Source organism: Takifugu rubripes, chromosome 19 (assembly GCF_901000725.2).
Source record: "Takifugu rubripes chromosome 19, fTakRub1.2, whole genome shotgun sequence".
Taxonomy (NCBI): Eukaryota; Metazoa; Chordata; class Actinopteri; order Tetraodontiformes; family Tetraodontidae; genus Takifugu; species Takifugu rubripes.
Genome location: NC_042303.1, coordinates 1,718,264 through 1,735,419, shown reverse-complemented (window position 1 = coordinate 1,735,419; position 17,156 = coordinate 1,718,264). Strand labels below are relative to the sequence as shown.

At 42.9% G+C, this 17,156-nt stretch overlaps 1 protein-coding gene across 1 annotated transcript; it reads left to right on the top strand.

The window, feature by feature from the left end:
- The first annotated feature begins 8,619 nt into the window (after nt 1–8,619).
- Nucleotides 8,620–15,228, top strand: LOC105418211 (myosin-11-like). Its single transcript, XM_029826014.1, has 2 exons — nt 8,620–11,112; nt 13,779–15,228. Exons 1-2 carry the CDS (start codon nt 9,239–9,241, stop codon nt 15,127–15,129), a joined length of 3,225 nt encoding a protein of 1,074 aa, XP_029681874.1. The 5' UTR covers nt 8,620–9,238; the 3' UTR covers nt 15,130–15,228.
- Nucleotides 15,229–17,156: the final 1,928 nt, after the last annotated feature.

Here is a 17,156-nt window from a genome sequence, read left to right as displayed (position 1 = left end):
TTCATTTCTTCCAAACAGCGTCGCCTTTTGTTTTGCTCAGTTTTAAAGATTTTGCTTTTCTATCAAACCAGTTTTCATTTGCTCATTTCTGTTTCCAAGGTAGTTTTCTCTGTCAACTGGACTGGGTTTCTTCTCTTGAAGACGTTTCGCCTTCTATCCAGAAGGCTTCATCAGTTCTGAAATCGCTGGGGAGAGAGCTTGAAAATATATAGCCCCTGTGGACCATTTGCATGCTAATGATCTGGGTGGTCACCTGAGAGTCGTTAGCAGGGTCGTTGGTCGGGTCGTTCACCTAGTTTCTGTTGAGATGTCTCCCCTTTGTCTGCTGGGTCACATGGTGATGAGTCACTGGGTCTCTTGGAATGGTGTGAATGTTTGTTTTGCTGTTGGAAGGAGTGGAGGACTGCATTGTATGTGGGTGATAGGAAGTGTCTCAGGCCACCACCTCTGTTTAAGGATGGTTTCTCCAATTTAACATGGATAGCTTCCTTGACCCCCCTTTCGAACCAGCGGTCTTCTCTGGCCAGTATCCGTACTTGGCTGTCCTCGAAGGAGTGCCCACTCTCCTTTAAGTGTAAGTGGACTGCTGAATCCTGACCCGAAGAGGTGGCACGTCTGTGTTGTGCCATTCTTCTGTGTAGAGGTTGTTTGGTTTCCCCAATGTACAGTTCCTTGCATTTCTCCTGGCACTGTACAGCATAAACAACATTACTTTGTTTGGGTCTTGGTGTCTTGTCCTTTGGGTGTACTAACCTCTGTCTGAGAGTGTTGCTGGGTTTGAAATGAACCGGTATGTCGTGTTTCTGGAGGATCCTCCTAAACTTCTCCGAGACTCCAGACAGGTAGGGGATGGAAACGCTGCGGCGTTTGTTTCTCTCCTCCTCTCCTTTGCTGAGGTCTTGCTTTCTTGAGGTTTTGGTGAAGGCCCAGTCTGGGTAGCCACATGTTTTGAGAGCTGTCTTAATGTGGTCCTGTTCCTTCTTTCTGCCTTGGGATGTGGTGGGTATTTCTCTGGCCCGGTGTTGGAGAGTTCTGATCACTCCCAACTTGTGTTCCAGTGGGTGGTGAGAGTCAAACTGAAGGTACTGGTCGGTATGTGTAGGTTTCCTGTAGACTTCGATGGTGAGATTTCTGTCCTCAGTGATCTTGACTGCGCAGTCCAGAAAGGCCAGACTGTTTCCTTTTACCTCTTCCCGGGTGAATTTTACATGCTCGTCTGTTTTGTTGAGGTGATCGGAGAACGCTTCCAATTCTTGTATTTGAATTTTGACCCAGGTGTCATCCACATACCTGAACCAGTGGCTTGGCGCAGTTCCTGTGAAGGATGTCAGGGCCTGGGATTCCACCTTCTCCATGTATAGATTGGCAACTATAGGGGATACTGGTGAGCCCATGGCACAGCCATGTTTCTGCCTGTAGAAGCCTTCTCTGTACTGGAAATAGGTGGTGTTCAAACACAGGTCCAGCATGGTGCAGATTTGGGCCGGTGTTAAGGTTGTTCTTTCTGTAAGATTCTTGTCCAATAGAAGGTGCTTGTGGATGGTGTCTATGGCGCTGGCGGTGGGGATGCACGTGAAGAGTGACGTGACATCATAAGATACCATAGTCTCTTCTGGAAGTAGTGTGAGTCCAACGACTTTTTGAGCAAAGTCTTGGGAGTTTTTGATGTGGTGTGGGGTGTTGCCAACCATGGGCGACAAGATGGAGGCCAAGTATTTGGAAATGTTGTAGGTTACAGAATTGATGCTGCTTACTATGGGTCTGAGAGGGGTCCCTGGTTTGTGGATCTTGGGCAATCCATAAATGCAAGGGATGGTTTCTCCTGGATATAGACGGTAGTATTGTGGTCTGTCAATGGCTTTATCCTTTTCCAGTTTCTGTAGTAAGTTTCTCATTTCTGTTGTTTTCACCTTCAGAATCTGCGGCAGATTCTCCCCAGAGCAGAAAATATTAGCAATTAGCAGCAATTTTATCATTGATAATTAACGCTATATCAAAGCTAATACAGACCCCTGTGGTACTCCGCATGTAATGTCCAGCTACTCGGATTTGTGGTCACCTCTTTGTGCAAACTTTTGCCTGCTTGTTAAAAAGCCCCCCCATCCCCACAAAGCCACAGTGTTCTAGTTTATTTAATAATGTGTTGTCATCAATGGTGCAAATCTCTAACTGAACCCAATCTGTACCTAAATATTTAACTAATAAGCAAATGTACACTGCCAGTAATGGGATGTACTAAAATAAAAGCCCAGGAACTTGTGCTATGTTTTCAGAACCAAATTATGAACTAGATCCAACATATAGGAGGAAATCAACAATTTTACATTTAGTATCATGATAATAGCTAAAATATTCAAAAATGTCTTCTTTTAAGTGATGTGTAGCATACTTTGATGTTCTCATGCTTCTTCAGTAGTGGGTGCCCGACTTTTGACCAGCCAGCCATGATGGGGCTCACTGTGTCTGGATGCCTGCCTTCCCGAGGGCCTGTACTCTTCCGCCCACTCCTGAATACACTGTACTGCTACTGAAGGGTTGTCAACCATCCTTGAAAGGTAGAATTTCCCTGTATTTTACTACAGTACTCGTTCACTAAGTGCGAATCAACAATAGTACCGTATTTTCACAACTATAAGGCGCACCTAAAAGCCTAGAATTTTCTAAAAAATTGACGGTGCGCCTTTTAACCCGGTGCGCCTTTTGTATGGATTACGGTAATATTGGTTAATCGCGGCTACCGTAGTCAGTAGGCGTGGCCGAAGTAACAGCAGTAAGAGCGATAAATAGGAATTCTAGTCCAGTCCCAAACCATTTCTGTCTGTAAAGACCCCAAAATGGCTCCTTGCAAGAGACACGCTTACGACGCAGAGTTCAAACTGAAGGCTATCAGTCACGCAGTTGAACACGGAAATAGAGCAGCGACAAGAGAATTTAACATGAACGAATCAATGGTGCGGAAGTGGAGGAAGTAACAAGACGACTTGCGCCAGGTAAAGAAGACTCAACGGAGCTTCCTAGGAAACAAAGCAAGATAGCCACAGTTGGAGGACAAACTCGAACAGTGGGTTGTTGAACAGAGAGCAGCAAGTAGAAGTGTCTCTACAGTCACTATTCGAATGAAGGCAACAGCGCTAGCAGACGAACTGAAGATAAATGATTTTAGAGGCGGTCCTTCTTGGTGCTTTCGGTTTATGAAAAGACGCCACCTCTCCATCCGCACACAAACGAGTGTTTCGCAGCAACTGCCTGAAGACTACCAAGAAAAGCTGGCCACTTTCGTTATTAAAAGAACTGTGTTACGCGAAAACACTACGTCACTCGGGAAAAATAATAAAACAGCTGTTTATTCATTTTGGGAGTGAATAGAGTTGTGAGAACGCCAGTTTGTATTCTATTAATAAAGTTTGACTGACTTATCTGGCTGTTTTATTGACATTCCTTTTAGCGCAGCGCGATCTAGTGAATGCATCATGAAACCACAGGCACTACGCAGTTTCTATGCTATGCGCCTTATAACACGGTGCGCCCTGTGTATGAAAATAGTTCTAAAATAGGCCGTTAATTGAAGGTGCACCCTATAATACGGTGCGCCTTATGGTTGTGAAAATACGGTATGTCAAATTTCAATGGAATTAATATTTTTATATTTAATTTTACAGCAAATAGATTAGCAGCCCTCTTTTGCTTTGTAAATAATGAGCTGAAATAAGAATGACGATACCAAATCTGGCTCATCTCATTAGCTTGCAGCCCAGGTTGCCACCCTGATCTCAGTGTTTCACATTGTTTTCTCAGCTCTTCATTGGACAGGTCAGGGAGGTTGACAAGTACACCAAAACATCTTCCCAATTTCACCCAAAGTCTGAACATTTCCTGCCAGGGAAATTCCATTTTCCTTAGGCAATGACAATTCCTGGTCTGGTGCTTCATAGGAGAACCTTCTCTTAATTCTCACAAGTACATCCAGTGTCTCTGTAGCTGAAAAGAGACACTTCTGTTTTCCTAAGAAGGGCAACTATGACATCACTCTGCATTGTCTCTGACTGTAATAATCTGCTGACATCCCGAATGTTGGTCAGGATATCATGCCATACCACAGCAGAGACTGAGAAGCTGTAGGATCCAACCTCTTCAGCCAGAGATTGCGCTTCAATATTTCAAGGTCTGGGGCATTGTGCCTGACCTTTACAAGTGCATCTCTGACTTTTGCTGTCTGGTACTTTACAGCCACTAGACTGGTTATTTGACTCTCCCAGCTTGTATTTGATCAGGATTACAGTGTTTGGTTACATGTTTTTTAAAGATGGATGTGATGGAGTTATCACAAGAGTGTCCTCTTCACTTTTCAAATGGGGTGCTTATCTCTTCAAATCTCTTAAGAAGAAGGGTTGACAGGCATTCTCCAGTGGACTCCTGAATCTCAAGGAACTCCACAAAATGTTATTTTATTTATGGGATGTCCTCAACTGCATCACGTGAATTGATGACTGTTGCGCTTTGTGGCTCAAATCAGGAGTACAATCCAAAATGATTGACAAGTATTTGCTCTGTCAAACTGGTTGTTGCCTCCACAATCTTTTGACAAATGCATCATCATTGAGTTCATTTTGAATATTTTTTCCCAAGTTGGATATATCACCCATATGCAGCTGGGATAGGATAGCACCCTCCCCCTGACCTTGACAGGGATAAAGCGGTCAAGAAGATATTAATCCAAGCAACAGGGAAATGTAGACAGTGTTCTCAACCAGAAACTGTTCAACATGTATTTATTCTCGATAGCAAATCTATAGATAGCAGGGCTCTTGTATGGTGTGTAGTCAAGGAGGACTGTCTAAACTAAAGGTTCTTTTGTTCTTGGTTGTCTTTTCTGCTAATGTCACATCTAACACACCAGTCCAGCCCAGTAATGCCCCAATAGAAGAAGAAGATAACCATCGTATTCTGCTTCCCAGTCGAGAGCAAGACTAAACTGCTTGTCGGCCTCCAGTAACCATACTCCCTTCAGCCCCCTCAACTTGTTTTATGTCATTCCCACCTCCACTTTAGTACCACTGTTTAATAAAGAATAATGTAATAAAGAACTTTGTACAGGAACCTTAGCAGCCCTCATGATCTTGGATGACTTTGGTATTGTTTGATTTTCCAGACACAAAAATGGTTGGAGGATAATGAGAGAAAATCCTAAAGGAAAAATAAGTCCGTTGTATACTCCATATATCTTTAATAGTGAATGTGTTGATGACAAATCAAAGTCTATGGAATTCAGCCACCGTTCAGCTCCTTGTTCACCACATCATCTGAGTCAGGCTGGGAGTTTGCATGTGCACAGAAGACGTCATTCCTTTCAGGTTTAGTTGCCAAGTTTATAGTTGACAGATCATGAAGGAGTCGGCCAAATACAACAGCCTTCTCTTTCTCCCAGCTTGATGGCTTTTGTTTTTGCATCCAAACCATTTACAGCTGTTTGTCTTATAGATGCCCATTGTGGTGAGATGAGAGACATTTTTATAAATGCCTCAGAGACATCTGGAGTATTACCTTCTTCTTAGAGATCCAACTATATGATCTGTCAACTTGTTTATTGAAAGTCTGCAGTTTGAGGAATTTGTCTGGCTTCTGTATTTATCACCCTTCAGTCTGATCATTTTCTGTTGTCTTTTTTGATTGTTTTATAGAGTCAACATCAGAGGGCTGTTAAATATCAGGATAAAAGTTACCTTCCCAGAAAATGGATTTTTGTAATGAAACATTCGATGAGCCAGAAGACATCTGCAATTGGTTGCATGGTTTTTTAACAAAACCAGGTGATCAATCAATCAATCTTTATTTATATAGCGTCTTATACAATCAAAATTGTTTCAAGGCGCTTTCCAGAATCCCAGGGCCTGACCCCAGACAAACAACAGTGGCAAGGAAAAACTCCCCTTTAACAGGAAGAAACCTTGAGCAGGACCAGGCTCATGTAGGGGGGGATTCAAACAATAACAGGTTATTGTTCAGACCAATGATGATTGTTTATGTAAAGGTGTTCAGAAGCCAGCTGGCTACTGGAGAAATCCTTTAGATAGATACCCTCTTATATAAATAAATAAGATACTTTACGAAATGCTAGAGATTTGCTTTTTGTGTCTTGTTGAAAAATGTTTTGAAATTTAAAAAAGTATTGGTAAAAAAATTATTATACAACTGAATGCTTTGTTTGAAGTCAGAGGTCCGTTTATGATCACCAATCTTTACTTTTTTGACTTTCAAATTAGTGTATCTTGTAAAATAAGGATGCAGAGTAGGTGCACTGTTTCTGTAAATGTAATGGTGTTTCTTTGCCAAATGTGCACATCCCTATGTCTGTTTGGACTGAATGCTAAAATAAGACATGAAACAGAACCATTTGTCAATGTACATGCTGGTACATGCTGGTGACTACCCTTTTCAGTTTAGGAAATTGAAGGTTTACATTTTTACTCACATATGTTACACATGTGGAATGGACAAGAGTCTGGTGTGGGAATTGATTAATTACTTTTATTCTGAAAAAGCTGAAAAACACATCTTCATATTTGCACTGGTAGGTCATAAAAATCCTCTCTTTTAATAGCACTGCTATTACATCTTGTATAAAGACATTAATTTCAGGGCAAAAAATTGTAGCTCAAAATGCACTGTGGCTTTAGCCGACGTATGCCATTGAGCAAAAAGTGCAAACAGCAACTGAGGCAGCTGTTCTCGCTGGCAAATATGCACTCAGCCACAGGCAATTTTGGCAAGCCTCGGATGAGACATGGTTACAGGTTCCCCAACGAAAACCTGGTCCGGCAAAAAAATAAGGAAAATGGTGATTTTTAAGGTTCAGAACATGTCTATAACTACTGTCATAAGAGGGGACACTGCAAAATGGACTGTAACTTCTTGAAACAAAAACCTCAACCTTATAGTGCTGGGTTGGCCCATTGTCGCTCCTGCAAGGGGTCATTTATTTCAGAGAGACTCTTATGCATCTGGTTTCGACCCTTACTGGCATTTCATTAGGGAGGGTTTTGTGTCTATAGTGGAGAGTGAGGTAAAAGTGAGAATCTAAAGGTAAAGTATTGTTGGTGGAGTTTTACATGTTTCTGATAAGCCTGACATGGGACATTCTGTTCCTGTACGCAGATTAGATTTAATTGTTCTGCTTGTTCCAGTGCACAAAGTGATGTTTTCCTGGGATCTTTTCCAAGAGGAACCTGAGCTTGTGGTGCATCGTGAGTTGCCTGTTCCAGGTGTCACAGTCATTCTTTGAAAGGGGTCTGGTGGCGCATATTTGTCGCCTGAGTTTGTGGGCATGAAGACAGAACCAGATGAGAATGAGTGCGATTTTCACTTGGCATTTCCAACTTGTGCCATGACGTGTCATAGCTGCTGCCAAGTCTCAGTCGGGCCAGTGCATGTGGTTATGCTTTTACGGAATTCACTGTTGATTAAGTGTTTCAGATTGTCGTGCCAGCCATCTTATGCCAGTCAGCGTTAAAATTGATTCATGATGACTGAGGGTGCTCGGGCCAGAAAATCATCTTGCCGGCTGCTGCGGCATTGATCTGGCAGAAAAGAAAAGATCTGTGAAACCCAACATTAAGCTGCCACTGGGAGCTCCATTTAAAAGAATAGGACAAAAAAGACCTCATTAAATGGGTTTATAAGATGGTGCCACAGTCGGCAACCTCAGTGCAAAGCTCTGTTGCACTTTTGTTTTTGGAGGAAACTCAGAGAGAATCATGAGTGACGAACTACATTCCGTCTAGGACCTATACATCCCCAGTTGGAAAATGCCCAGCAAACATCCCTGCTGACCAATCACCACCTTGCACTCTGGAAAGCGCTATAGGTCACTGTAGTGCACACCTGTTATGGGAAGTCAAGGAGGCCTGGACCCAGATGCAGAGTAGAGGATATGGCTCTTTATTAATAACAAAAGGTGCAAGACAAGGAGTCAAGCAAAGTAGCAACAAAAGTCAATTCTAGCAAAGTAATAACAGAAAATCTACGAACTAAAGTTACCATAAAGAAAAAACCGTCAAGAAAAAGTACAAATGAAAATGCAGTGACGAGGCACTGGAACAAACTCACAGGCTAGAAGAAACCACGGAAAACAGGAGGCGAAAACTGGAAATCACAACAGATGGGAGCTAGATGCCGTGGCGAAACAACAATCCGGCACAGGAGGCAAAGAGAGGGGAGTTTAAGTAGCTGCCGAATCAACGCAACGAGCTGCAGGTGCGTCAGCGGCTCAGTGCTCCCCAGGGATCGGCCTGCCCCTGGCAGTCGCTCCTGCAGGTGAAGGGAGGAGGGAAGAAACGAGTTGCGTTCAAGAACCACAACAACACCAGATACATTTTTTTCCCTGCTGTCCATTACCCCGATAAAGACCAAATTCTGTCCATTTTTGGCAATACCCATCCTTCTGTAAAATATACACATAGATTTATTTAGTAATCAACTTATTTTATTCCATGAGCCACTGTGTAAAATGCAAGGGCCACAGTCTGTTATCCTGCAAGAGTTTTGAAAATAATTATTCTCTTAATTATTTTTAACACATGTCTCAGACTGAACCATTTGTCGTACAGGGCCCAAATTCACCAAAATGGGCGTCTCACTCTGTAATGGTGTGTTGTGAATTTGTGACTACCCTCTAATGCTGTCAATTCCTTGTCTGTGGTCTGTGCCTGTGTGTTTCAGTGTTTTTCTTTCACATCCTTATTGTGGATGGAGTGTAGCACACATCTGGGTGGACCTGACCAGTCTCCTTTTTTGTTATCCTTTGCATCCCAATAATAACTGTTTGAGGGATAAAAAGGATCAAAGAATCTTTGACATTTCCTCATTCAAAGGTCAAAGGTACTTTGAATCAAAGCAACACATTGTATTACAACTGCGCTCTCTACACATAGTCAACATGACCGCATGAATTACAAAACACAAGGTAAGACATTTCATAGAGACACAATATCAAGATACATATTCTCTATGAGATCACAATTTCTGTGAAATTGTCTGGGTTTAATTTTTTTCTAAATTCATGTTCATTACATCTAAAATTAACAAAGCTTTTTCTAAAACAAGGCCATGAAGTTTTTTTAAACATTACAAAAAAAATCAAGCTGAAATGAAGGAAAACCCAGGGAATATCTTTAAATTAGCTCAAATACCATAAACTAGCATATTAGTAAAGTTGTGACTGCTTTTCTCTATAGTTAAAACTATGCAAATGATGGAATTTTCACAGTCGGAAGAGGATCTGAGGGATTTTGACATGGCAGAAAGTGGAAAAAATACCAACATGAATGGGTGGAAACAAAGTGGAAAGAGGAGGGAGTCTGACACAGAGGAAAAGTTAACAAGGCTAATCTCTGGTCTGGTTAACCTGACCCATTCAGAAGCCACGGCAGTCAGTTTGATGGGTGTCCTGAAACAGATAAATTTAGCCACAGAGTCCATGGTTCAAAGGAACCTCGACAAAGTCCATGAACTTCAGTCTCTGGTAGATGTGAAGGACCAGCACATCCAGAAGCTCCAGGCTGAGCTTGAGAAGAGAACTCAAGAGCTGAGCAATGAAGAGAAGCAGGTGTCAGATCTTAAGAAAGAGTTGGCTGAGAAAAAAGACTTTGTTGAGCTTCACAGGAAAAAGAACGAGCAGCTTCAGGAGAAAAACTCTACTGCATTGGAAGCTCTTTCCGCCTCAGTGTCAATGTTGCAAAGGAAATGCAGTGAAGTAGACAAACTCCAGGCTCAGCTAGTTGCGAAGGATCAGGAGGTCCAGATGCTGCAGGTTGAGCTTGAGAAGAGAACTCAAGAGCAGACCAACAAAATTGAGCTGATAACTCAAAAGGCCTCCACAACAGAGTCTTCAACAGAGCTTCACATTTTGTCACTGGAGAAGCAGGTGTCAGATCTGCAGAACGAACTGGCCGAGGCCAAAGACTTTGTGGAGCTTCAAAGGACAAAAAACAATCAGCTTCGGGAGAAAAACTGGAGTGCAATGGAAGCTCTTTCAGCAACAGAGTCCATGGTCCGGGGGAAGCTCTGCAACGTCAACAAACTCCAGGCTCCGCTAGTTGCGAAGGACCAGGAAGTCCAGACGCTGCAGGTTCAGCTTGAGAAGAGAACTCAAGAGCTGACCAACGAAATTGAGCGGATAAATCAAAAGGCCTCCAAAGCAGAGTCTTCAACAGAGCTTCACATTTTGTCACTGGAGAAGCAGGTGTCAGATTCAAAGAAAGAGTTGGCTGAGACAAAAGACTTTGTGGAGCTTCACAGGAAAAAGAACAAGCAGCTTTGGGAGAAAAATTCTATTGCAAAAGAAGCTCTTTCAGCCACAGAGTCCATGTTTCAAAGAAAACTTAGCACAGTTCATGAACTCCAGGCTCAGCTAGTTGCAAAGGACCAGGAGGTCCAGACGCTGCAGGTTCAGCTTGAGAAGAGAACTCAAGAGCAGACCAACAAAATTGAGCTGATAACTCAAAAGGCCTCCACAGCAGAGTCTTCAACAGAGCTTCACATTTTGTCACTGGAGAAGCAGGTGTCAGATCTGCAGAACGAACTGGCCGAGGCCAAAGACTTTGTGGAGCTTCAAAGGACAAAAAACAATCAGCTTCGGGAGAAAAACTGGAGTGCAATGGAAGCTCTTTCAGCAACAGAGTCCATGGTCCGGGGGAAGCTCTGCAACGTCAACAAACTCCAGGCTCAGCTAGTTGCGAAGGACCAGGAGGTCCAGACGCTGCAGGTTCAGCTTGAGAAGAGAACTCAAGAGCTGACCAACGAAATTGAGCGGATAAATCAAAAGGCCTCCACAGCAGAGTCTTCAACAGCGCTTCAGATTTTGTCGCTGCAGAAGCAGGTGTCAGATCTAAAGAAAGAGTTGGCTGAAACAAAAGACGTGGAGCTTCAAAGGGCAAAGAACGAGCGGCTTCAGGAGAAAAACTCTACTGGATTGGAAGCTCTTTCCGCCTCAGTGTCAATGTTGCAAAGGAAATGCAGTAAAGTCCACAAGCTTCTGGCTCAGTTATTTGTGAAGGACCTGGAGGTCCAGATGCTGCAGGCTCGGCTTGAGCAGAGAACTCAGCAGCTAAGCGAAGATTGAGCTGGTAAATCAAAAGGCCTCCACAGCAGAGCCTTCAACATTTTTTAAAATAATTTTTTTTAACAAATGCCGAGCCAAGGTGGGTCGACCCATGAAAGCAGTATAAACAATAGGTGACCTTCAATGGATTTGAAGCCGATGATAAGAACACTCTTAAGGTGCACAACAGAATGTAATGTTAATTTCAATGTTAATTTTCTGATACATTAAAAAAAGATGCCTCAGTCAGACGTGTTGAGTATCATTTACACTTCCATTAAATGGCTGTTGATGCCATTGTAATAGTGTTGAAGAATTAGGACAATGTTACAGTTCGTGTTTCTGGATGTACAGTGTCACAATGGAGAGGCAAGACACAGATGTAGCTGCCACAGGAAATCATCGTGGTCAAGGAAACAACAGCAACCAGAGTTTCAGTGAGCTGTCGCCAAAGCAGCAACAAGCTGATCGACAAGAAAGGGACAGTTTGACACTATTGTTAAATACTGTAAGGAATCAAAATGATGATAGATGACAGGGGTGTTGTGATAATCAAGTATGGCATGAGATACTTTGCATTTGTAGCGATGAGAAATTTAGAAAGTAAGAAAGGGAATGAAAATTGTAGATTTAGGTACTTGGTAGTTGATAAAAGTACCATGTCCTAAGTAAAAGTTTGATCTAAACTTTGGGAAAAAGATCTTTATTTCATTTGAAATACTGTAAAGCAGAATAGTCAAATTAGTGTTGGGAGATGCCCGAGATACAGTGACCAGTTTGTTAAAGGTAAAGCTACAGTAATGAAGCAACTTACATCGCAAGCTAAAGTATGTTATATTACCGTATGTTCACGACCATAAGGCGCTCTGTAATAAAAGGCGCAGTCTCAGTTCTATAGCGAATAGCGAAAACACTAAGATTGCTCGATTGCCATTTTCAGCCCCATATCGATGTCCTGCAGTTTAAAGTAAGCCTCATTCATACGCGTCTCGCTTGACCGGCGCCATTTTAGGGGATCCTTACGCCCCCTCCAGCACTTCATCTAAGGACTCGGAAAAGGGTGGATATGCTGAACTGCTGTTTGAACCATAGGCACAAACAACAGTCAGGATCCGTCCCCCCACCCAAAGGCGAAAGGAGGCTACCCTCTCATCCACCGGGGTAAACTCCAATATACAGGCACTGAGCCAGGGAGCAACGAGGATTGCCACCCCTGCCTGTCGCCTCTCACCATCGGCAACTCCAGAGTGGTAGAGAGTCCAACCCCTCTCGAGAAGACTGGTTCCAGAGCCCTTGCCATGGGTCGAGGTGAGGCCAACTATATCTAGTTGGAACTTCTCAACCTCGCGCACAAACTCAGGCTCCTTTCCCACCAGAGGGGTGACATCCCATGTCCCTAGAGCCAGTTTATGCAGCTGGGGATCAGACCGCCAAGGTTCCTGCCTTCGGCCGCTACCCAAAACACAATGCACCCGACCTCCTTGGCCCCTCCTGCAGGTGGTGAGCCCACGGGAAGGGGGTCCCATGTTGCCTCTTTGGGCTGTGCCCGGCCGAACTCCATTGGCAGAGGTCCGGCCACCAGGCGCTCGCCAACGTGCCCCACCCCCAGGCCTGGCTTCAGGAGGGGGCCCCGGTGACCCGCATCTGGACAAGGGAAACTTGGCACCAATGTTGTTTTTCATCATGAGGGGGTCCTGGGCTATTCATGTAATGAATTTGAAAAGAAACTCTAAATATAAAAATAATGCATAAATGTAAAATACAAACTTGTCAGCAGATGCACGCAAAAACAAATAAAAATGAATCAATCCTACATCATTGTGCAGTGAGTGCTTGGTGTTTCTTCATGTTTTTCTTCTCTCCTAACTGAAGGTTTCCAACTTTAAAAGGATCCTGTCAAATGATCAAGCCTACGGAGGACCCCTCCGTCAAAACTGTCCATCTCACACGTCTTCAAAACTGTTCTAGATGCAGACACAGTAGTGCACGTGACAGTATTGTCTACTGGAAGTCTTGCACCAAAAACCAAGGACATACTGAGCAAAGCATTGTTTGCATGTTTTGATTTTGGGTCACACATATAATCAAACTTCTCCAGCTTTTCTTTATTGTGAATCATGCAATCTTGGGAAAATGACAACACAGCATAGTTACAGTCTTTCTCAGTTGATAAGTGTTCATTGTGAGGGTATAGTCAATCTAATAAATATTTTCCATAGATCAAAACTTTACAAGAGCTCCAGATGAGAAATGTCATTGTTTAAGTTCAAACGAGTTAGAAATCTTTATCTTTCACATCGAACGCGAATGGGATGTGGTGCGTATTTCTTTGGCCCGGTGTTGGAGGGTTTTGATCACTCCCAACTTGGACAGTCAAGTTTTAGATCAAAGGAGTTTTAAAAACTTTGAAGGTTTTAACCTTTAAAGTTTTTTTCAACTTACCTAATTGAAGTAGGGTAAAACCTACATACTTTACATATGCCACAGGGGATATAATATACTGTGTACTGAATTGCTTTTCAAATTTACTCAATTATTTTCTAACATCAACGATGATTAGTTCTACTCGTCCTGCTGGTTTTATTAGCAGAAAGTCAATGGCCCTTTCAGGGTCATTTAGCCTTACTGACAGACCGTTGGTGTCCCAGGGCATCAGTGGCATGCCTATTTCTGCTCCTTGCAGACAGCGTAAAAGCAAAAGCTACTACGTGGGCCTTCTGCAAGAAAAGAACCAGGACATAGCCGCAGAGATAAGCAAACTTGAAAATCACATCAAAAAATTCAGCATCGATGAAGCTGACTATCTCCATGTTGTGGAGCAAAATAAGACCCTGGCCCACGACATTAAGGACTTGGAGGGTCAGGTTGCTGACTACCATCTGCTTGCTGGGACACCCCAATACCAGACAGACGCTAATAAACTTTACATGGAATACAAACGTCTCAAAATCAAGAATAACAGAGAAACTGAAAGGAACAATAATATTTTCATGAAAAGGGCAGAAGTAGAAGAATCCATGAAGAAACTCCAGAGAACAAATGACATCGTTAAGGAGGCTTTAGAATCAATGTGCCCTTCAAAACAAAAAGAGTATTTCTCTATGGCAACAGCAAATTTGGAACTGCTGAAAAAAATGGATATACTCCAAGAGGAGATGGACCTCCTTGTGAAACGAAAGGAGGATTATGAAGCAGAGCTGGCCCACAACAATGACAAAAGTGAAATGTTAACACTGTACAAAGAGCTGACGGTCAAGTGGGAAACTCTGCAGGCAGGCAGGAAGGCTCAGGATCCACAGGGGATGGAGCCTTTAATAAAAAAGATGGAGAAAGACTCCAAGGAACTTGCCAGCATTGAAAAACAGCTTGCAGATCTCAGGGACAAAGAGAAAGAGATGAAACAGAGGATCCACCAATTCCCAGACTATATGAAGGAATATGACATGTTAAAGATGAGAGAGGAGAAACTTGACCAACTCCTGGCTTCAGTTGAGATTGCCAAGGCTGCTGAGCAGGAAAAAATCCCTCACATTCAGGAGAACATTGCCTCTCTTTCTCAACTTTGCTATAGCTACGTCAGAAACTGTTGCATGGATAGCGAGACGGCCGAGAAGCTGAAAAAAATGATGACGTTGGTGGTCAACAATTCAACAAAGGCCATCCAATTGGAGAGCAGCGCCAGGAGGTTGGCACCTGAAATAGAGCTTCTGCGTCAGGACCTGAAACAGGTGCACACATGGAAGTCAAAAGTTTGTCGTGATCTGAGCAGCCTGAAGGAGCAAACCAGCATTGTCGAATCTGAGCTTGGTACCCACAGAACCCAGAGACGCTCAGCACACAAGAGTGAGAAGAAACTGCACGAGGAGTATGAACTACTGACCAAACGTCAACGTTACTTCAGGCAGGTGCTGGAGGACCTTAATCATGAATTTAATAATTTAAGAAAAGGACTGATGAAAACTGAGGAAAAACAAAAAACCCTAGAGGTTCTCAGCGGTCTTTCAAAAGCAAAGTCCTACACATTGGCCCAATAACAATGCTGCTGAATGACAGGAAGAAGGGGTGCTGGGGATGGAACCTCCCACCCAGGTTTTAACAGTATAAACAGACAGACACAAGCAACACAAAAAAAACCAACACATACCGACCAGTACCTCCAGTTTGACTCCTACCACCCACTGGAACACAAGTTGGGAGTGATCAAAACCCTCCAACACTGGGCCAAAGAAGTACCCACCACATCCCAAGGCAGGAAGAAGATACAGGACCACATCAAGACAGCTCTCAAAACCTGTGGTTACCCAGACTGGGCCTTCACCAAGACCAAGAAAATGAGACCCCTGCAAAGAAGAGGAGGAGAGAAACAAACGCCACAGCATTTAGAACAGGGGTGAGCAAGCTTCGTGACTCGCGGGCCACAATTGGTTCTAAAATTTGGCAGAAGAGCCGGACCAGGAGCATTTAGTTGGAGTATAAATAAATAAGTAAATGTATAATACATGTACAACCGGATTTATTCGCTTCAGTATTAAGGACTGCATCTTTCAAATGTGCAAAATACTGGGGAAGAAAATGTAAACAGACTGAAATAACAAACACACTGATTGCAAATTACACCTGTTTTTAATCAATTTTAAATGAAGGTGCAAAGTTAAAGAAATCAACATTCATTAAAAAAATATAAATGGAATGACTTTCAATAATTAGAAAATAATTACTCAAAGAAATACTCAAGCTTAAAAATTTCCAATTGTGTTGAACTCCAGAAGATGATGAACGGATTGCCCTGACTTGAAGCTCCGAATGAAAAGAATGTATCACTGCTGTGCGTAAATGGGCAAATTACTTTTAATTAAAAGAGGCACTTACACACTTTCGATTTGCTTTTTTCAAAACACAATAGAGAAACTCACAAATTTCAGTGGGAACAGTGTTGTTGGTCTCCTTTTTTTGCCAGCGCATCAATGTCTGGAGGTAGTTTTGTTGTGGCAATTCTCTAGATAGATCTGCGGTGTTGGTCTGTTAACTGGGATCTGCGACGGGCTTTGTTGACATTCATGACGCTGAACGTCTGCTCACACACGTAGGCCGAGCCAAACAACGCCAGCATCTTCTGTGCTAGCCTCCGGAGGTTTGGAAACGTGTCTTCATCAAGTGAGGCGTAAAAGTCATTCAGTTTAAGAGACTTATTCTCAATTTCTCAAATATAATGTGTCAGTAAGATTTCAGAGAAATTCTTATATATATAATTTTGCATTTTAAGTAGAGGCAAAGTATTTTGATACTTTTTATGAAAGAATACAAATAAAATTAGGTTAAGTACAAGAATTTAAAATGTACTAAATCTACATTATGGATGTAGCACTTTTTACAGTGTACATGTATACAAGGTTTAAGTTTGTAATCGTGAATTGTCCCCTTTAAGTGGCTCAAAACTATTCTTTTAACAAAAAGGTCCATGTTCCATCTTTGAGCTCACTCACTAGGAGGAGGGAGGCTGAGGAGTGTGATCCCCCTATAGTTGGAACACACCCTCCGGTCCCCTTTCTTAAAAAGAGGGACTACCACCCTGGTCTGCCAATCCAGCGGCACCGCTCCCGATGTCCACGCGATGTTGCAGAGTCAACTACGACAGCCCTACAACATCCAGAGCCTTAAGGAACTCTGGGCGCAAATGGACTGTAACTTCTTGAAACAAAAACCTCAACCTTATAGTGCTGGGCTGGTCCATTGTCGCTCCTGCAAGGGGTCATTTATTTCAGAGAGACTCTTATGCATCTGGTTTCGACCCCTACTGGCATTTCATTAGGGAGGGTTTTGTGTCTATAGTGGAGAGTGAGGTAAAAGTGAGAATCTAAAGGTAAAGTATTGTTGGTGGAGTTTTACATGTTTCTGATAATGGGACATTCTGTTCCTGTACGCAGATTAGATTTAATTGTTCTGCTTGTTCCAGTGCACAAAGTGATGTTTTCCTGTGATCTTTTCCAAGAGGAACCTGAGCTTGTGGTGCATCCTGAGTTGCCTGTTCCAGGTGTCACGGTCATTCTTTGAAAGGGGTCTG

Excerpts from the sequence above, each read along its gene's own strand:
- LOC105418211 (XM_029826014.1), top strand. The coding sequence starts at position 9,239 with ATGCAAATGATGGAATTTTCACAGTCGGAAGAGGATCTGAGGGATTTT. Across the intron at positions 11,113-13,778 it reads ACTCAGCAGCTAAGCGAAGA|ACAGCGTAAAAGCAAAAGCT; the intron begins TTGAGCTGGTAA and ends TGCTCCTTGCAG.